The 22,379-nt window shown below is 40.1% G+C and overlaps 2 protein-coding genes across 3 annotated transcripts in view; one reads left to right on the forward strand and one right to left on the reverse strand.

Annotated features, from left to right (window-relative positions):
• Positions 1–8,472, reverse strand: part of yes1 (YES proto-oncogene 1, Src family tyrosine kinase) — a 31,390-nt gene extending 22,918 nt beyond the window's left edge. The window contains exon 1 of the mRNA XM_006792188.2: positions 8,091–8,472. The gene's annotated coding sequence lies outside the window, so the exon portion shown is untranslated. The remainder of the gene's footprint in view (positions 1–8,090) is intronic.
• A 5,731-nt stretch (positions 8,473–14,203) lies between these two features.
• adcyap1b (adenylate cyclase activating polypeptide 1b) lies at positions 14,204–20,492 on the forward strand. 2 transcript variants are annotated; one of them, XM_087831770.1, is made up of 5 exons: positions 14,204–14,546; positions 14,981–15,085; positions 16,043–16,177; positions 16,606–16,710; positions 17,346–20,492. In XM_087831770.1, exons 2-5 carry the CDS (start codon positions 14,982–14,984, stop codon positions 17,527–17,529), a joined length of 528 nt encoding a protein of 175 aa, XP_087687896.1. In that variant the 5' UTR covers positions 14,204–14,546; position 14,981; the 3' UTR covers positions 17,530–20,492. The 2 variants fall into 2 exon arrangements, with proteins under 2 accessions (XP_087687896.1, XP_087687897.1); XM_087831771.1 differs by lacking the exon at positions 16,606–16,710 and having other exon boundaries at positions 14,218–14,546.
• Positions 20,493–22,379: the final 1,887 nt, after the last annotated feature.

Here is a 22,379-nt window from a genome sequence, read left to right on the forward strand (position 1 = left end):
TGTTTCACTTTCCCACCTTTTTTCAAAACGTGCTGCTTCATCTGTCCGATACACAAAGTGCAGAACCATAGAGCTGACCTGGAACAAATCTGTGAAAACATTTCTGAAAAAACATCCAAAATTCTGTTTGTTTTGGAAGCAGCACTTTAGCCTGCCGCTAATAGCATAAAAACTGATGAAGAAGAATGTAAGTGGCATGTCTGCTTTAAGATGAAGGGTCAATAACTGGAAAGATGAAGACCAAATCAAGTTAAATCAGTATGGATCACTGTATCAACATAAAAATGTTTTACAGATTTAAAAAATCTAGACATAAGCATGGCTTTCTCTTGTGAAGACTACCGTTTTGTTCCCAAAGTCACAGATATGTTTAAACAACCTTTGCTGTTTACACCATTATGATTTCATATTATTTGCTCTCTAAGACAGTAATGGATGGATAACAAGCCTGAGCAAGTCTGAATGTTAAACTGGCTCAACAGCCACAAGTTTCACTTTAGATCTCAAGAATTGGCCTGAAGCAGAATCTAGACATAACACAGCAACAACTTATCAAATACAAATCTTCAACGATGCCTTAAAAACATGTGGAATGTGATTCCTTTAGAACTGGAACTGGCTTTTCTACTGTCCATATCAAAATATGCCCCAACATCATTGGAGAGTTGTCCGTCATATTCTGGTTCAGTTTTCTATTTTTCTTGGGGGGGGGGGGGGAAGAGAGAGAGAGAGAGAGAGAGAGAGAGAGAGAGAGAGAGAGAGAGAGAGAGAGAGAGAGAGAGAGAGAGAGACGTAACAAATGAACCACCCAGTTTTTCTTTAAAACTTAAACTGGGAAATGTGCTCTGAGAAAGGCAGAAACTTCACCTCTCCCTCTGGCTTTCTCTTTTGTCTGCCCCCACCTTTTGTTATGGACAAAGAGAAAGGATTTTGTGGTGCTCCCCCACAGAGCACATCACACTCACAATCCCCCGAACTATACGATCCCATGCATATTCCTACAACACCAACAGCACAAAAGCTTATAAGGGCCCAGAACTGTTCTTACAGTGGCACCCAACAGCCAACTATCAATCAAATGCTCCAATTAAATATTCAAAACAACCAGATGGCCTCATAGACAAACATTTACAAGTACAGCTGGCATGAATAGAAAATGGTATCATTACAACAGCTTAGCCAAATCATTGTAGTATACATCAACTGCAGTTTTGTAAAAGGAAAAAAAAAGCCAGAGCATGTCACAAAGATAAATATTACTACCAGTGTTTTCTCTAGTGTGACAAATCTGCCAACAGCAATGACAGCTTAAATCGCCTTCACAGCAAATCAAATTACAGGCAGATTACTGTATCTTCTCTCAGATGGCTTCCTAAATGAGGCTGTTATACACACAATGAGATTAGCTGAAAGAAATGTGCCATTTTTCTGGTGGTTCCAAGGGGCACGGTAAATGGTGCCTCAAGCCCATACAGTGATTTGGGTCATGATCTGATTTAAGATGGATAATGTATAGTGCATGTTACCATTGTGTTATTGCCCTGTGCAAACTATACATTCTTAAAAACTCAATTTTTCGTGAAGCTGAGCTATAATTTTTTTTATTTAAGAAATAGGAGTATTTTGTCAGCTCACAAAGGACATCTTAGTCCCATAGTTTCTCAAAAACATAACATAACAGTGATTTTGACAAAACTGGGCATGCCGATCTGGCATCGGCTTGATCCTGTTTCAAAAAGTTTTACTAGATAATCAGCAACACTGCACTGCTTTACAGGCAGAACTATTTGTTCTACAGTTTAACAACAGGAGCAGCTAGCAAAAGAGCTATGCTCAAGTTTTGCTACAGCGTGAAACCTACATTGTGACCTATGACATAACCACAAAACCCTCTTAACTCTATGCTGTAACCTGACGCGCTCCTATAGAGAACCGTAATTACACGTCAGGTCAGCAAAGCCCTCAACTATTGTGATTAGCCTGTTCAGCACCGTCGATTCTTCCTATTCAATTCTGGCTAGTTTTTTTTTAATTATCAGTAAGAGAATAACAATCATCACCTTAGTATAAAGAACACTAATCATAGTATCAATATAAGGGCTTACAAATGTTAGCAGATTCCTGCAGGCAGATTACTAAAACTATCGGAATAGAAGAGATCGTAAAAAATAAGTACAACAGGAATAGACAAATACAAATAGACACAAGAATGAAAAAACATAATAATCTTGGCATTAAAAAAAAAAGTCTATCGACTGGCACCACTTGGAACAACCACAGTAATTAAACAAGCTGTGCACTACACATCAGCATAGGTGTGGGCAACATCATATCATGTAATGAGCCTATGATCTATGGCATTATGAGTTAGAATATTCAACTGGAACAATCCCCAAAAACTTCCAACCTGAAAATTCAAAGACACCCTACCAACACGGACATCACCATCCAAGACGGAAGCAGTGCTTGCAAACAGCAGTAATACTGCTAAACCTGTAATCTGAACTATATTTTTATTGTGTACTGATTAAATGGCCTGTATTTGTATAGCGCTTTACTAGTCCCTAAGGACCCAAAGCGCTTTACACAACCAGTCATCCACCCATTCACACACACATTCACACATTGGTGATGGCAAGCTACATTGTAGCCACAGTCACCCTGGGGCGCACTGACAGAGGCGAGGCTGCCGGACACTGGCGCCACCGGGCCCTCTGACCACCATCAGCAGGCAACGGGTGAAGTGTCTTGCCCAAGGACACAACGACCGAGACTGTCCAAGCCTGGGCTCGAACCGGCACCTTCCGATTACAAGGCGAACTCCCAACTCTTGAGCAACGATTGCCTGAGTAGTCGTTAAAGAGAATGCAATCATAGTAAAATTAGAATTAACCATGTCCTATTGAGAAATGTTACAATTACATTAGATTATTTTTAAATTTTCAAATTCAAATGTTCGTGAGTCATTATTTTAATTTGCTGCGGGACGAGACAACAGGGTGACATTCACAGGTGAGCAGACTTGAGGAGGTGAGGTAGTGGAGCCTGGTGCAGGAGGTTTGCCCACACGAAGTGGAGATAAGAGTTATTGAAACAATCGTTGGCACATTAGTCGACTACCAAAATAATCATTAGTTGCAGTCCTAGTTTGCATTAGCAATAGCTGTTGTGGTTACTTGCCAAACTTCCTGTAGATTTGTAACCTATAAATTCCTTTTAGGTAAGAACTGGAAATTATTCCAGTTGGACCAGGAAGGGCATCAAGCGTAAAGAAAAAAAAAAATTGCCAAATCAAACATACAGAGTTGTCTGCTGCGGTGATCCTTTGTGAATAAGCAAGCAGTTAAAAGTAGCTTCTTTTATAGACTGTATCCAGACAGGTTATTTTGACAAGTGTCACTTGTTGGCAGATGACAGCTGTGGTGGTCTCGCCTACCATTAAATGTTGTCTGAAATAAACTACCCACTGATGTTGCCCCCGCAAACAGCACCACAAAGGGTGGCCCCACATCCGCTGGTGCGTGCCACGCTTTGTTGTTGTTCCAGCTGGTCGTGTTGTTTTTAAACCACCACCTCAGCGATAGCACAGAACCTCTGATTTCCAGAGAAGATCAGACTTTCCAGAGAATACTTTAAAGGAAAACAAACAAATTCTGATTTTCTTTGCTTGTCTTTTTTGACATTTTCTACTCCTAGACCAGCACTTGTGCTGTATAGAAGTCTGAGTGGCAACACCAATCACTCAGAAGAACACTACAGTGAGTATGGCACACCCTCAGCAGCTGTATACGTGGTGACTGAGCTGTGGTGTCATCACAGCTTGCGTCAAACAGGATCAATAAAGTGACCTTAATAATGTTGATGCATTATAAATCATGTTTTTTGTGAGTTATTTTGTGGTCTCTTTGATTTCTTTAGTAAAGTACATGTATTTAAAAAAAAAAATGAAGCACTGATTTGGACATAGATTACCATGGCAGTGCTTGAAGCTTTGATGCATTTAGGTCAACAACATTAATTGAATGGTATTTTTTTATATTTACCATAAACCTTCACGTTCATTAAATTTTATTGATCTTCCTTCAGATCAAACGGACCATTTACAGAAATGAAAAATATGTTAATTTAGAAAACAAATGGTGCAATAATAAAGAATGACAATACTGATTAGTTGCATTGCACTTCAAACAACCACCACTGTGTGGAATAACAGAAGAAAAGGAAATATACTTATCCAGATACTCCCACGCATATTTATGAATAACTTTACTCCCAGCGACTGGTGTGTGTTCAAACAAATTCTGGCAATAGACTCTATCCAGGGACATGCGACATGCAAGGCTATGTGCCAGACTACCAGTGATGCTGATGCAGATTAAGGAGACACAGGCTGCTGCTTCCCAGAGGGGAAAATACAACAATGAAGCTGCACTACAGACGGGAAGCTATTTGCTGCGGCTGGCATGCATCAACATTCAAATTAAGAAAAATTCCAGCATTACAAACTGTTAGCCTTATACTTGTTATAATGGCACGAGTTAGCGAGCTACCACACAAGAGATAACCAGTTATACAGTCAGTATAGCAATTTGATGCAGATATCAGGCAGAAACTGTAAGCAGACTAACTAAGCAAAAACAGGGAAAAGAAAACATCATGTTAAATCTCAGATCAGTCAAACGAAAAGAAAACAAACTCAATCCTAATGGACAAACTGGTTTTAATTATTTGAGGGCTTTTTTTAAAAAAAAAAGAAATAAAACAAATTCCAGCATGTCTGCTTTCAGAAAAATGGTTCAGTACAGCTCTGTATAAATGTGATATTCATGCATTATGTCCTGTGAGATGAAGCTCCTTACTCTGGCTACTGAGGTGACACATCGCGAATGACGCAACTTTGGAGAAGACTTTGACCCTTACACAACTGCCTTTTGCAAACTTTGCAGTCACTTGGGACATTTCTGTGACGCAGACTGGGCTTGTAGGGTGTATACCCGAGACCAGAGCTCAACAGAGGATGTATTTTTTCAGAGTGTAAGACTTTGTATATTAAGTCAGAATATGTAAGCCAGAATAGAGTGTAAGTCAAAATATAAAAAACACTCAAGTACGGAAAGCTATCAGCAAAGGTTTTCATCGTTCAGTCTCTGTTTCTGACAGTTTTTTAAGGCAAACTATTCTGGTAGCTTACAGGCTTATCAACATTGTATAAGCCAGGTTTCTTCTAACTGGTTCCAATCTGGTTGGATCACAACTGTTTGCATTGGTAGTGATTGAGATTGCTATAATGGGTAACTATGAAATGACTGCAATGTAATCGCACTAGACAACTGTCCATGTCAGACTAAAAGTGCTGTGTTTGTCACTGAAAGGCTCAGATGGTAGCTGTAAATGCCTGAATAATACTTGATGTTATCTTGCAGTGATAACATATGTACTGCTTCCAGGTCAGCAAACTCATTTCAGCTATAACATACTTTTGTCTGTGAAATTGTAGGCAGATTATTTATTTTAATGGTCTGTCAAAGACAAGACATGTAACGTGTGGAGTAACCAAGGTAGCTGTTTGGAACCATTATTATTTTGTCTTTTTATTAATGATCTTATTAAAATAGGCTCAGATTGCTATATATGCTGATGACTCAAGAGTATGTGTATTTATAGCCTCAACCGATAAGTTAAAGGAAACACGTAATGAGGAGTTGAAGGCTGTAGAAGATTGTGTGACAGATAATAAACTGGTGTTAAATGTTACCAACTGAGTGTTAAGAATGTTCCTACCGAAGAAAACAAAACTATTTGATATAATGGTGGATTGTAAATTAACATAGTCTGATAATAATGTAAATAAAACAGGTGGAGGTTTGTCAATCATTAGAAGAGCTTTAAAATGAATGACATCTGTTCCAGTGCTTCAACAAAAGGAATAAATAAGTTACAAATAGCTCAAAATGAATCTGCATGATGTGCACGGCAATGTTCTCACAAGTTAAATCAGTTTAAATATCTGTTAAAGCAGTATTAACAAATGGATAATGAAGACAGCTGATGGAGACAGGATGTAAATATACTGTGTGAATATGAACGCAAACTTAAAGCCCTGAACTTAACTTAAAGCCACTATTTCACAACTTATAGAGACAAATATAGACTGAAGCCCTATTTGGAACATTGCATAAAGAAAAACCTTTGTATTGAAATACTCAAATACCTGGAGAGCCAGATTATTAGAGCAGGTGCAATTACAGAGAGAAGCATGTTTATACTCTATATCCAAGAATAGATGAAAACGTGCACCAATTTCCTAATGGTTATGTGATCCTGGTAGTGGATTAACCCTATCCGCTGGAAATCCTTAAACATGAGTTGTTTTTGAACTTTTTGGACACTGAAAACAAAAATCGAAAAAACTGAGTCATAGTGGTGTAAATGAGACAAATGCAGAAAAAAACCTCACATTTGAAAAGTTTGAAAACCAGCAATCATTCAGTATTTTTTTTTGTAGATTCTTCAGATGAATTCATCAATCACTCCAGCCTTGCTCATTTGTTTTTCATTGATCTTTTCAGCACCATAAAAAAGTTATTAATGAGCATGTGCAATATGCATAAGTAAACATTATTTCTACAGCCAAACTGCTCATTCTGATAAAGATAAAGCCATTGCATAATATTAAAGTTAATCGCCTTGGTTTTTAACGCCAGCCACAAGCACTGAGCAATGAAAATATACAGGGGCCTGAAAACCCATTACTAAAGCATAACGCAGTAATTGCCCTGGCACACTCTCTGAGGCCCAGCTCGGTCTTATCTTCAGGGCAGCCTGCCATCTCTGCCAATCACAGCGAGAGGAGGGGACTGTCGGGGAGCTAGGAGATGAACTTCCTTCCGAATCCATTCATGCCGTCGAGGCCACCTGCTGTGCCCGTCAAAGGCTAGAGTGAGGCTGGGAAAGAGAAAGAGCCATCTTCAAGCTATTAAAAAGAAGAGCTCTTCTTGTTCCCTCTGCCCACGGTGAATTCTCCTCTTTTATTTTTTTTTATTTTTCACCAAAAATCCAAACATTTGTTTAGATTGCCAACATGTGTGGAGCTGCCTTACGACTTCAGCCTCTCCACTTGTGGCACAAAAGACTGGAGGCTTCTAATCAGCAAACTTTAATGACAGTGTAGAGTCTCATTCGTGCCATGAGGACACTCAAAGAGTATGCAAGGATCCTTCAACCCAGTTAAAATTCAAGCTCCTGGACCGCAGCCAACACCACCTGTTAGTGCTCCTCACTCCTCTACCAACTGCCCTCTCCATTCCAGCTGTGTGTGTATATGTGTGTGTTTGTGTCTGTGTGAGAAGGAGACACAACTGTCCAGCCAACTGGGGCTGTACTAACAGAGGGATTACCGTGGCACCAGAGTATATAAGCACACCGACAGACACATGCATAGTCAGGGGCAGTAAATGTTAGGATACATACACAATCCAACACAGCAGCATGCCTGAAAATCTTACACACGTGTGTATAAGTCTGAGGAACAGAGCTGCACTATCACAATAAAAGCACGCAATAGCAAAGTTGCCATCAAAACACTGGCAACATGTAATTAAATTGCATGTTGCCATTTAGAAAAATCTGATGAGTGCCTTGCATTAAAAGGCCTATCACAGCTGAGGCCTAAAGCAGCTGATGCATGTGTGGAGAGGGAGACTGGGTGAGGCACAGAGATAGGGACAGGGTGGTAAACTTTTATTGTATGAAAAGAACCAAAATATGTAGTTGAAATAAAGATTTACAAGATGTAAATGAATAAATAATACCTCTCATCATAGCTACAACTCTGCTCTCGTCTTGTCCCAGGACGGTTTTGGAGCCTTTCCAAACAGCTGTCCTCTCCAACACAGGACCGACCCCCCCACCCCCACCCCACCGCGGTCTTAAACGCGGATTAATAATGAAACATGCTTTTACTACAATGCAACACAGCGAGGAAACTCCTCTGGTCCCTTCCCAACTTTCTCCAAGTGTCACAAACACAACGAGGCCCTGCTGAATCGACTTCCAACGTAAAATGTGAGTTGTTGGCGAGCGTTTCTTACCTCAAAAGCGACCGTAGCAGTGTGGTGAGTCGGCTACATGCGTCCTGTGAGCCTTTTTTCCCCCAGCGTTTTAAATTTCACGTCGACAACCTTAAGTGGAAACGGGCGACACAAGCAGACTCTACTAACGTGGAATCTCAGTCTTCCGTCTGTCCCATACCGATTAACTACTTCACGAGCACTGAGCCCTTCACTGGGATCCTTTTTTTAAAAATTATTATTCCCTCAAAGCGAGGACACGCCGCCAGCTGACAAAGACTACTTAATATGGCGGTGGAGGCGCTGAGCAAAGCAGTTTAAAATATCAGAAATCACCGCCTGCCGATAGGTCAGGGTTGCCCCGAAAGACACACAACAATAGCCGGACTAGGACCGAGGAACAGACGAGGCCAAAGAAGGAATCATGCTGCCTTCACTTGCTCAGATTAGACTCGAACATCGGCAAATCCCAACTTCAAACGCCAATCATACCTCCAGTTTGAGAGGCAGCATAATATAAATATCCATTCGTATCCAGTGTTACTATATATATAATAGCACGGTTTGTTTGTGTGTGTATACTATAATGAGGATTGAAGACGCTTATGTTATAATAATAATAATTATTATTATTATTAATCTGACCATTATTTTTCTGAATGTTTGGCCTTTGTTTCTTTAAAAATGTGATATCACCAAATTGCTTCTTCTAATTGTCAGACTGTACGAAACCCAAGGATTTTTAGCTTGCTCACAGAAGTACAGCAAATAACCACACCGAGGATAACTGGAAAGTAATTACTTTTGTCTAGATCGATCTGTCAGTAAACTACTCATGTGTAACGGATATCTTACTCCGTGGTATATTTTGTACTGCAACAAGATAAAGAGTCTTTTAATCTGAATAATTCAATTATTTGGTCAGACAAATCAAACTTTTATCTAGCCCACGCCTGCTCATGTCGACGTTTTATTATTTCCGATAGAACTTGAAGGTATCATTGTGTCCTATTGAACGGTTTTCCCGTGAGCCCAATATGGCCGACATCCATGTAAAGGAGAAAGCCCACCATCTGCCCGGACAGCTAAAGCGTTTTCAGTTATGCTCTCCAACAATCTCCATTCATTCTTTCTTTTCTTTTTCTTTTTTTAAGATGTATTATTTGGCCATAAAAATAAAGCGCAGTCGCATCGTGGTGTTCACCTCTGAACTTTGTTCATATTGCGCAGGCATTTAGCGCCATCTGGGTTTTACAAACGGTTAAAAGAGGTGTGTTCACGCAGATACTTGAGTTAACAATAGGTGTAAAAGACTGCGCGTTTCAGCTAGACTGTCTGCGAAGCACAGACTGAAAAATCATAGTGTGTAAAACACTTAAAATATTCATTGTTTCAATAAGATTTCTAAACTTACACAGAGGCGGTAGTTTAAAAAAAATCATATTTAAAATAATTTCAAAATATTTATTGAGAAAAGGAAGGAGAGCGGGAGCGGGAGGCTAATGTTGGGCTTTCATCTTGAACACCTAACCAAAAGCTGACTACAGACACAGCGGGAGTGTGTCTGTAAAGGGATGAAACAAAATTCAAGTGATTTGCTGACCCCTACTGACTCTAACTACACAGTGCGCAGGCGCCACAGCATGTCCCCCAGATGCTTTTTTCATAGAAAGTGACTCCCTCTGCAAAACACTTCGGATGCATACGAGCAAGGATTCTCAGAGTTTGCACGGTCACTGCTTGTCATCATGCAATGATTTCCACTGCTCGATATCTGCATTTTTTTTTTTTCATCGGTCAGATTTAATATTATATTTTATTATCGGTTAGCCTTTAAAGTTAAATAATTTAATTCCATTTGATCTATATAGCATCAAATCACAACAACGGTCATCTCAAAGCACGTTATATTTTAAGGTAAAGACCTTAGCGACAGTGCGAGGTAGAAAGCTCGGGCAGAACCAGGTTCCGAAAGGGGCAGCCATCTGTCGTCACCAGCTGTGGGTGAGGGGACAGACAGGACAAAAAAGGACAATATTTACAGTAAACATCCATGCTCAGATTAAATATCATGCGAACCAGTTATTGGGGTGGAAATAAACACAACTGTTGCTCAAACACGTTGGTTAAATTCCATTCAGGGCAGCGGTATGCAATTAATTTTCCCTAAGGGTCACATAAGAAACTGGGACTGTGGAGGAGGGCTGCAGCAATAAGCTACACTCAGTTCTGCTCAGTGTTAATTTGATCTCTTTATGAGCTTATTGGTGGTGCCCTCCATTAATTGCTGACCTCCTGATTCAGGGGTATCAGCCAATGGGCCGTGCATGGCTTGCAAGGTGATGAAAGATTAATAGCATTTCAAAATGTCCTTAAGAAAGCCCTCCTCTTATTTTTGTAATAAGGTCAAGATATGGGGGAGTAGCATTTGCACTAGTGGCAGCTATAGTCCAAATAACCTGATTAGAAAGTTTGAAGCTGTTGTGGAGAGGCCACTGAGCAATATACCATTATCCATCATAGATAATCCTGACCACCCCACCTCACCCTTCTTCTTCTTCTTCTTCTTCTTCTAATTATTATTATTATTATTATTATTATTATTATTATTATTATTATTATTTTAAATAGCAGTAGTATTGTAGTTCAGTACTGCCCCAATTCCAAAAAAGGTGGATATTGTGAATAAAACGAGAATGCAATCATTTGCAAATCTTATATACCCATATTTTATTCACCATAGAAAACTGAGCTGAGATGTTTTACTACTTCATGATAAATATTAGCTCATTTTTATTTCATGGCAGAAACACACATTAAAACAGTTGGGACAGGGCAACAAAAAGTGGAACTAAAAAAAAAAACACGTGGAGCAACATTTTGCTACTAATTAGGTTGATTAACAAGAGGTTGGCAGTATGATCGGATATGAGCTGCGATTGGACAGGCAACATGACTGGGTATAAAAAGAACCTCTTAGAGACAGAGTTTCTCAGAAGAAAGAACAGATGGAAGATCACCAATTTTCAACAAAACTGTGTCTACAAATTGTGGAGCAATTTCAAGATAATGTTCTTCAATGTAAAAATTTGAATATTGTGAATATCTATATATCTACAACAAATAACATAATCAAAACACAAGAATTTGAAGAAATCTCTGTGTGCAAGGGGTTGAAAATCAATATTAAAGAGAGAGAGAGACATAAAATCATTTGGGATTGGGTTAGGAAGGTAATCTAGTGCAAGAATCTATGAAATCAAACAACCAAAGCTACCTGTGACCCCTTGTGAGTGAGGAAGCAGTCGAAAGTAGCATTTCTATGCAAAACAGACGCTGTATGCCGATGAAAATTAGTCTGTGTGGCTAAATCTGGCATATTTACATGATGAATTTAAGTTCTCATGTTAATTACTAGACATGATCTCTTTAAATAAACATAAACATAAGCTTGTGCTACTGTCTTCTCCTTTGGACCAAAGCTAATTTAAAATGGACTGAGGCAAAAGTGGAAATCTGTTCTGTGTTCAGATGAACTGAAATGTAAAATTTGAACCTGTGTCTCTGATAGTATGAGGGTCCATTAGTGTCTGTGTAATTGGCAGCTTTCACAGCTGGAAAGACCAGATGTGTGCAGCACATCAATGCTGAAAGGTATATGCAGCTTTTAGAGCAACATATGCGTCCATCCAGATGACATGTTTTCCAGGGAAAGCCTTCAGTAAGAGAATGCTAAACCTGGCTCTATTAGAAAAGAATCCCGCGGAGACCCTTTCACCAACCGAAAAATTAATTAAACAAATATGACAAAGACTGTTGAGTGACTAGAATCCTATAGCAGACAAGAATGGAACATTTCTCTCCCCAAAGACCAGCAACTGGTCTCCTCAGTTCACACTTGTCTACAGACCTTTTTTTTTTTTTTAAAAAAAGAAGACGTGTTGCCATAGGGTGGTCTGTTTTCTATGGTCTTTTGTCAAATACGGCTTTTGAGATCACTGAATCATTGAATTCGGTTTTATTTGCATTTGATAAAGCACATAAACTGTTATTATTATTACTACATTGCATTATGTAATAGATAAACATGGACTGAAGGGAAATCTGAATTTAAATCTTCCACAGATAACAAATCGGACAGAAATCTGTAGAAAAGCTGATGAACATATATCCCTTTGCCTTATCTCTGATCTCTCTGTGGTGTTGTGTGTTTCTGATTCTGATGGTCGATGTTTAGCAACTCACAGAGGTTCCAGCTCGAAAAAAAGAGCCTGCAAGAGTTTGCAGGTACTTCAATTATGGGTCAGTCATATAGGGAAACTGGCCTTTATGAGCCTTCACTAAACACATGCAGTGACATTCAAGGCCACGCTGGAGTAGCTCCATTTTACGCGTCTGTGTTTTAAATGCAAAATAACCGTCTCAGTTGTAATGTCATGCCGAAATCACACGAATTTTAAATGAAGCTCTCAGTTAAGCTGTTTCACTAACAAGGTGACACTTTATGAAGAGGAATTACTGGTGTGAGGATTTGCTCCACTTCTCCCTTCTTTCTTTCCTTCTGTGTGCTTCTGTGATGATGACTAAACCTCGGCAGAATGGCTCAGCGTGTTTGTCCTCTGTCCTCATGATGGCGCCGTTTGCTCAGGCTACGGAGCTGCATGCTACCTGCTGTACCCGGCCTAATATTAGCAGTCTGCTCCAGTTGAAACGCATGGGCTTTAAGTTGTTCTCTTCATATGAATCAAGGAGAGGTTCTAGATAGCCCCCTCCCGCAGTGACTGGCTCTTTTCGTCATATTGCGTCAGCGTAAACAAAACGCTGACGTGAATGTCTCCGTCTCCCCTCTTTGGTAAACTCTTCGATTGGTTGGTGAGCTATAGATCTGATTCAGTGGGGGTGCAGAGTTAAACCTAAGCGTCTCCTGACCCCTCCATTTGGCGAATATTACCAGTCCCCACGAAAAATATTCAAGTTTGCTAGACCGGCCTCCGAACCTCCAAAATGAAAAGTCTCATGTATGGAGTAAAAAAGAATGCCAAGTTTTGCTCCAATCATCTGACTGCGGCATTAGAACAAACAATAAAGAGCAAATTGTTCAGAAGCTGCAGATACAGAGAGGTTCGACTTACTCTTCACGAGCTCGAAATTAGATTAGACGTCACCAGTCCACTATGGGTGGAGAGGATTAGGCCTTCTTCTTGGTTATTTGACACATGTTCTATATAAAAAGCATTGCATCGTCGTTTTTCGTTTAAACACATCAATCAGCAGATTGTAATGACATAGATAATTTGAGAACAATGCTGGGAAAACGTGAATCGTTTATTCGGCCACGCAGACTCTCCGAACCAGCATCCTGCGTCACCAGCCCTCGTTCAAATCCGATTATGTGCCTCGTTTATTTCAACAATCCAGAGGTTAGGTTTAGACCTTAGCGTTCTCATTGCGCGGCCATTAAAGCCACCCCTCGACATCCAGTGAGCAATTGTTGTAAACGATTAGAACAAAAAGAAAAGTGAATGTAAAGTCTTAAAGCCGCAATTTGAGACGAGTCATTTCAGCACTGGACAGCTCCTGACTCCCCAGGGGCCTTGGACTTGGTCATCGGAAGCCTGATCACCCTCCATCAAAACCATCAAGTCATTTGAAACCACCAGCACCACTTCCCAGATCAGGGATAATCACTAAAGCGTAATTAACCTATTGGTGACGTGAGAGTTTTATTTATTTATTTTATATTTTTAAAAAAGAAGAAAAAAAACAACAAGAAAAGCATGTAGTGGTTAAGGCGTTGACGAACTGATCTGTATTGGGCGTCACATCAAAACTTGATGATTTCATGTATGCATTCACAAGGGTCTCTCTCTCTCTCTCTCTCTCTCTCTCTCTCTCTCTTTCTCTCTCTCTCTCTGTCTCTCTCTCTCTCTCTCTCTTTTTAAAAAAAGAAGAAAGTTTGAAAGTAAACTTCCATCTTCGGAGGGAGGTGGGGGTGAGTCTGACGGATGCATCGATGAGGAAGGAACTGTACTATTATATTCCGGGAGGAAGACATGATGACGTCTATAGCATCCTTAATGTGACTTATTGGAGGGAGGGGGAGGACGAGGAGGAGGAGGAGGAGGGGGGCAAGGCTTGCGATACATGGATAAAAATCCAAGGCAATCACAGCACAGGACAAAAGTTTAGAGCAACGATATGTAGACGCACAGACAGCGTACTCTCCCACCGAGTTTTTGTTTGGCTTTGCGACCGGTTGAGTCCTATTAATTGGGTATAAAAGTGAGATAGACAGCACTGAGGGGAACATAAGGAGACGACGGAGGCGCTTCAGCCAGGGAAGAAGTGCAGTGAGAAAGATACCGTCTCTCTCTTTCTTTCTCTCTCTCTCTCTCACACACACGCAGACACGCACTGCCACAACCGCGCCCGGACCACAACCTACAGCACAGCCTCCTCTCTGCTTTCCTGCTATAGGTATGTGCTTTATCTGCGGACTGTCTTACAACTCGGAGAAATTTATGCTCCAGAGCGAGATAAAGTAATGGAAATGTTTCCCTTTTTGTGAACTGCGTGGAGATCTGCAATTTTTTAGCTACTTTGACGCTGAACATAGAGGATTTGGTGTCATTACCGCAGTGTAACTTTTACAAGATGAGGTGAATAAAACACAAAATATCCCGTTTTTTCTTCCCACCCCTCGTTTTTAATGATCCTTTTTTGGTATAAGCCAGTGGACGCTATCTTTATCCAGTTAATTCAAACAGGTTCATGTTCGAACCAGCTTTTTAGTTTTATTAGTGGTGATAAAGTAGCACCGCCTTGTGATTTTGGTACAACAAAGAAAAAGCCGCTTTATTGTCAGGTAACTGCTCTGTTTAATGTTGTGTCTGTTTCTCATTTCCTAACAGCATGGCCAGTTCGAGTAAAGCGACTTTAATCTTGCTCATCTACGGGATCTTTATGCACTACAGCGTCTTCTGCACACCTCTTGGACTAAGTTACCCCAAGATTAGGTAGGTTTCTGGGTTGTTATCGTTGTCCTTTATGTTCTATTTGAAATGCTCCTCAGCAACACGTTTCATTTAATGTTGCTGTTACGTTTGTTGCAATCAACGAAAAAGAGGTTTGTTCACTTTATTTCAAATAAATGCGCGCTATTGCGCAGAAACTCCGCGCGCAAGTTTTAGAATCTCCCAGTTAAGCATGATAACAGAAGGACATGCAGGCTTTTAAACAATCAAATGCAAGGCTGGTGTGGAAAATGAGTATGGAAATTGCACAGGAGTATCTGTCCGGTGGGACGGTTCACGGAACTCCCCTTATTAAAAATGAGAATGCAGTCGATGCAATGGATAGCCCTCGGGATGACGGTGGACTGGCGTCACCAAGGAGAGGCGAGGCAAAACGAATAGGAGAGCTTTATCCATTTAAGATTTAGTCTTCTTCTTCTTTTTTTCCTTCTTCGGGAAAAGCATATCCATTTTTGGGCGTGGTTCTCGTTGATCAAATTATAAATAAATAAATACATAAAAAAGGTATTTTCTGAATTCTTTTTAATATTTTTGAGCTCCACGCCTACACTAAATGTGATCATTTTCACACCCATTGTTTCGAGTTTTAAATAATTAATAAGGTTGGAGCCGGCAGCATCAAGTGGAATATATATATTAAAAAAACCCGATTTCTTCCAGAAAGAAAAACATATTCAAAGAAAAAAAACAATACAGCAGGACCCATTTAATAAAATTCAAGTCATTATTTTCGCCAAATTTAAATTATTCGTTTTCTGGCTTATTTTTCTTTATTTATTTACTCTAAAAAGCCTCCTTCCCCCCCGTTTTCACCCTTTTCCATTGCATTTAACCGCCCGCTGTTTTTAAAGGCAGATACAGACATTTGGCATCCTTTCACTCCTGCGTCCACACGTGTTCATTGATCAAAATTGTGATGAATGTTCTTTCTTTTTGCAGACTTGAAAACGACGCATTCGATGAGGACGGGAATTCGTTATCCGACATGGGTTTTGATAGTGATCAGATTGCTATACGAAGCCCGCCATCCTTAAACGACGACGCATACACCCTATACTACCCACAGGAGAAGAGGTAAATGCGCCTTCGTATCACAGCCAAAGCCTTGGGCTGGATTCCAATTTAATGACTTTGTTGCTGTTTGCTATAATGTTTGCTTGCTTTATTTTTCCCAGAGTTTCTCATGTTATTTGTCCTGTCTTATTTTCATACCGAGTAGCCTAAAATGTTGATTCCCTGCAGTTTTAATCAAGATTTAAAAAAAAAGGTCGGCAGATTCGTAAAGGATAGCCTGTAATTCCTTTTTTTCTTTCTTTCTTTTTTCTTATTTATTTATTGCACTTGATGTGATATTGGACATGCGAGTGGGCGGGAACATTTTAGGCTACTTTTGATCATTTTGTCCGCGCTTTTTAATATATATTTTTTTAATTTTGTTTTAATTTATTTATTTTTATTTTAGTCACTGACGATCTATGTGTTTTGGCGTTTTATCATCTCAGACCAGAAAGGCATGCTGAGGAAGAATTAGATAGAGCCTTGAGGGAGATCCTGGGTCAGTTAACAGCGAGACATTATCTGCATTCTCTGATGACAATTCGTGCAGGGTAAGGGCATTTCTTATTAGCGTTCACCTGCAGTCATCGTTTTTATTTTATTTTTTTTATGTTTCTGCGCTGCTCAAGTTCAGGCTGCTGTGTCACTGTCTGTCATTTTACGTGCGTGTGTGGTTTATTTCTTCTTCTTAAAAAATGCTACCCCTCTATATAACGTCTGGACATTTTCATTCCACCGTTTTGCTCCTATTTTGATGTGGCGTGACATTGCATCCACGATTTATGTTCTTTAAGAATAAGATACTGAAATACAGCGCTATTTGTAGCCCTTGTCTTACCTATCAATTGATTTTGCTTTTACAAACATTAATGGGTGGTGGGGGGAAAAAAAGCAAGCGTCAGAATATGTAATGGGATGTAAATTAATATTTCATAACCTTTCCAAAACGCTTAAATCACTAAATCTTTCCTCACATATATATATTTTTAACGTAAAAAACAAAACAAAACAAATAAAATAAAACAAAATAAAAATAAAGGCCCATAAATGCATTATTAATGACTACTGGCCAGATGAAGAGATGATCAAAGTTGAAATGCCACATCAAAAAGAGCACAAACCAGTCAAGACCTCGCAGCTATAACTAATGTCACTGTTGTTTTATTTATCTTCTGTATTTTTTTAGTGACGACAACAGCATGGAGGAAGAATCAGAGCCCTTATCCAAAAGACACTCAGATGGGATCTTCACTGACAGCTACAGTCGCTATAGAAAGCAGATGGCCGTGCAGAAATACCTGGCAGCGGTTCTGGGTAGAAGGTACAGACAGAGAGTTAGGAACAAAGGACGCCGGCTTGCCTATTTGTAGCGCTGTTAAGGCGCTCAAACTGCCCTCCTGTGTATATACATCCAGTCGTTAAATCGAAGTCATTCAGATATATCTGACCAACCAGTGGATTGCGCCTGTGTTCTTTCAACATGTATTTATGTATGAAGTAAAGCCATTAAAATGAATATTTTAATAATAATATCGTTTTTTTTTCTTTTTGTACAAAAGCACTTGATACCGCACAGTTATACTTTGTGGACCAATATTTTATTTTCATGTTTAAGATGTTGAAAACAAAACAAAATGATAAAAAAAAAAAAGAAGAAGAAGAAACCAGTAAAAAAAAGAGATAATTGTGCACCTTCAACATTATGCGCTTGAAATCTTTAAAAGTCATCTACATATGCAGAAAATAAATAGATTTTAAAAAGACAATCAAAGTATTGAATGTTATACTTATTTTTGTAACCAACGTTCTATTTTTTTAGTGTTGTTTGTTTTCCAAACAGGCCCAAAGAAGCAGTGAGCATGCTATGTGAGGCATATCCGGCTTATCCTAAATGATATATGTTGCCCTTGTCCACGCTTCTCCACGCTCCCTTAATGGGAGCTCTGTGGGTTTGTATAGCTTGCTGCCCCTCCAAGGGGAATTCAGACGGCTTTTGTTCCACAGCCTCTCATTTGATGGTTAACCGATTGACTTACACGTTCAGTCAATGTAAGTGCTGGTAAAAAATTCAACCTTCTTTCCAATTTCATTGCAGGCTTTTGCAAGGGCACTGATGCCTTTACTAAAGAGAAAGGAAGCACTCGAGTTGCTGTTAACAGTATGCAGAAAACACTGCTTGCTCACTCGCCTCGAGAGTCATTTACAGTGGGAGATAAATTATGCTCGATACGACTGTCTAAGGAATGTTTCACATATGTGTATTGTGTACAGTATAAAAATTACACAGAGCACATAGTCATCTCAGTGTTGTCTCTGTTCAGTCAACAGGATTAAATGGAGAAGAGAAAGGGGAAAAAAATGCTTAAACTGTTGATTGTATTTTGGCAAAGCTCCGAAATATTCAGAAAGGACTCAGAAGGAGCAGAAAGTGATGCAGTTTGACAAAAGAGGAGGAGAGGGAATGTAGCGTCTGAGTTGGGGTTAGAGATACTGGACTCTTATTTCTGATTTAATGGTGCATGTGAAAACTGACACCGTGCTAATTTTCACTTACAAACTGCATGCGATTGTGCTTTTGTTGCTGTGTAGGAGATGAGCTGTGCTAAGCCTCTTTCAGCACCCCCCCACCCCCACCCCCCTTTCAGATGTTTTGTGACAGAAATGTGAAGAAAGAGGGCTAGAAGTGGTAGAAACTGGTACTGCACTGACTTGTTGATTTTATTTTTACCTGTCCTGCTGCTGTCATTGTGGATATCATAGAACAAGACACTGGACCCCCTCACCTCCCTTATATGCTGATTGCCTTTGTCTTGGTTGTAGTAGTAGTTCAAGTTCTTTAGCTTCTAGATTGCCATGCCAAGTTTCTGGTTTGATGTTAATGCTCTAGTTTCACTGTAAAGCTGATCTGTGTTAGAGTATGTGAGGAAGCAGGTGAAGAGTGTTAGCTGATAAAGAGATGTGTGTGTGGAGTCGAAGAAAAGGCAGTGGGAAAAGAGACGGTGTGTGTTTGTGTGTGTGTGTGAAAGAGAGAGAGAGAGCGAGAGAGGAAAGGCAAGCAAAGTAGCCTGTTGCATAAGACACAGGTTACAGCACCCACGAGCCAGAGGAGGTTTGTCGCACGTCAATACAGAAACAAACAAACAAACAAAACAAGTGATGGCACCACTGCCTCTGCTCACCTGCTGAAGTGAGATCAGGGTTAATGAGTCTGATAAAAAAATGTCAGACGTTGAATTCCCTTCACTTTGGTTTCATAAGAAGGTTTAAGAGTATGTGAGTCAAGGTGGATGAGACCAGCAGAACAGAGGTGAATGAAATTCAGCCCTCCAGCAGAGGGATATTCCCTATGACTTTTATTAGAGAGATATCTCATGTATTTATTCAACATTATGCAAATGCAGCTTTATGCACCCCTGCAATCTAATCAGTGGCCTGTGTTCCCCCATAGAAACTATCAACACACTCCTTCTTCAATTTGGCTCCATCGTACAGGCTTTGCGTGAGTGCGTATGTGCATATTGCGTTTATCTGTGAGCGTGTGTGCATTTAATGTTTGTTTGTGTGGACGAGTGACTGAACATGCATGCGGAGGTGGAAACAGCTTTTGGCTTTTGGTGCCTTGCTTCGACGTGAGAAAAACATAAAAAAATACTAAAAAAAAAATACTAAAAAGAATATTCACCACAAGTGACAGATGGCAATTTTAGTGGCCCTACAATGCTGCAGTCCATTAGCTTACATTAAAACTTCCTTTTCCTCTGTTTAATCGCTCGGCTTAGTCTGCCCCAAGAGTAGTAGAATTAGGCTTTCTTTTAAAGCATGGCAATGATTTGTTGAGTATAAAGTATATTAGAAAAGTGAATAGAATGTGTATGTCAGTGGAGCAGGCGATGTATGTGTGTGTGTCTGATTGTTTGTGTGTGTGTGTGCATGGGGTGTTCAGTGTCTGTGAGAACAGTAGACAATGACCAGTGTTCGTTACTGTTGATTATGACGTGTTGTCGATTCTTTTGGGTCAGTAATTTATCAATGAGAAAATATTCCCTACATATTACAACTTTGTGCATCACTATCTAGATTTAAAAGGGTTTGAGAATATAATAGAGATGTTGTTCAGATCATAGAAAATGCCTGTTGTTGATATTTCTGAAAGCGCCGAACGCCTTACTTCAATGTTTAATCTCTTATCTATCTGAAAACAATGTGTTTTAAAAGTGAACCTTAGTACAAGTGACATCGTTATACACACAGGAGTCCTTATATGGGGTTTTACGTTTGTCATTGTTATGAAAGTGTTGTAAGATTTGTATGAATAAATTTTTGTAAACAACAACATTTTCTAATCAATGTCTAATCTTTGAAATACATCACTTTGTTTTTCGAGGAGACGTGTCTTTTGAATTACGAAAGTGCAGCAGAGCCACAGTTACATCACACACGCTGACTAGAATATATAGATTTTGTTTGCAGTTTACTGCCCGCTTATGAATGTTGAGCTTACATGAAGAACCACCTATTTCCATGAGCACAGATCTCCTCCTGTAACAAACATAAAGCACAGCAGAAAATAAAGCAGCAAATGCATTGTGTGAAGTTGGTCTAACTTTTAAAAGACACGTTTGCAATGCGTCAAAAGTGAAATCACAGATGTGTTTGTGCCTTTCAAGTTGAGGAAAGGAAAAAGGTTGAATATGCACAAATAAATGAATCTGCAATTCAAACTGAAGAACCATCAAACATCTCTGAGGAGCTCATCAAGAGAAGCTACGACTGAGCTGCAGAGCCCCACACAGGGCTTCTCTCCTCCTGGACTGCCTTGTGTTTCTCCTCACTCCATCCTTGGCCTTGGAAGTGCAGCTGTGTCCTGTGGGAGACGAGGAGGATGGGTGTGGCAAAGGATTATGTGTGTGATCTGATACTCATAAGCCAGCAGGAGTATGTGTGTGTGTGTGTGTATGTGTCTGTGAGTGCACATGCACCAGAGCTCAACTAACCCAATCAGAGAAATGTTGCATGGCAACGGTCCACAAAGGGACACGGTTATGTATACGCATGTGTCAAGTGTGTTTGTATGTGTGGAAAAAGGGAGCGAGACAAAGACGGAGACTGTGTGCATTTGTGTGCATGTCTGAGTGTTTTGGGCTATTTGTGTGCACTGCACAGGCAGACCTTGAGCGGGCTCTGCATTGGAATGGGGTTCTGCATCACACCTTACATTTGTGTGCACACGCTGCCTGTTGAACAGAAGAAACAGATGCACAATGTGTGTCTATCAGAGACACAGTAATAACACCAACAGCCACTGCCACAGAGGAGCACAGGTATTAAATATGATTAATGAAATTCAACAAAGTGAGTTAGCCATGAGAAACTGCCACACACTCATTCGGAGACGCGCATCTCTGTTTCTTCCCCGAAGACACCAATTCATGGGAGTTGCCCTGTTGCTAAGAAAAGGCTGACAGATTGTTGGTTGTCAGGGCCCTTTTTTTTGTGTTAAACCTACCTGTGTGATATAAATGCTGTCTCCGGTCTTTATTTATACCCCCTCTACCCCTTTGCTCTTCTGCTGTCAAAGTGAAAAGCAGCTTCGGTCCACCTGACAAGCAGAGACTGCAAGACTTGTTCTGTATGGAGCAAATGAGGCAGGTGAAACGGACAAAAAATGTATTCCTACATAAATTGGATTTGATATTCACCCCCACAAGTGGATATTGAGACAAATGCATCAATTTGTTTGCACAGCTTCCACATAAGGGGCCACCCTTGACCAATTTGTACATAATGTACATTAATGCCTGAATCAATAAAAGATGGCTCCTCCCTCCTCATAGTGCCGCATCATCTCTCCTCTCTGCACTCTACGTCTTAAATCTGTATTAGCATCTTTGAGCTGTTCCACAGCTGATTTTGTCGCAGGAGTTGTCTCTCTGGGTTTTTTGTTTTGTTTCGTTCTCTGGGGAAAATGGAAAGAGCTCCTAAATTTAGAGTCTAACTCCCTCAATAAACAGTTTGGAATCAAACAAGCTTTTAATAATCAGCTCTCTGCCTCCAGACACGTCTTAATCACGTATGGAGGGGGAAGGAGAGGTTTTGTTCAGGGCTTTTCCAGTGGGGATACCCACACCTCTCCCAGTCCCACATGGCCACACCCATCGTTCTTTGTCACCATGTTTTGATGAGCATGTGAAGCCAGAAGTGTGTATCTGTGTGTGAATGA

This window comes from Neolamprologus brichardi, chromosome 18 (assembly GCF_056152115.1).
Source record: "Neolamprologus brichardi isolate AB-2024 chromosome 18, ASM5615211v1, whole genome shotgun sequence".
Taxonomy (NCBI): Eukaryota; Metazoa; Chordata; class Actinopteri; order Cichliformes; family Cichlidae; genus Neolamprologus; species Neolamprologus brichardi.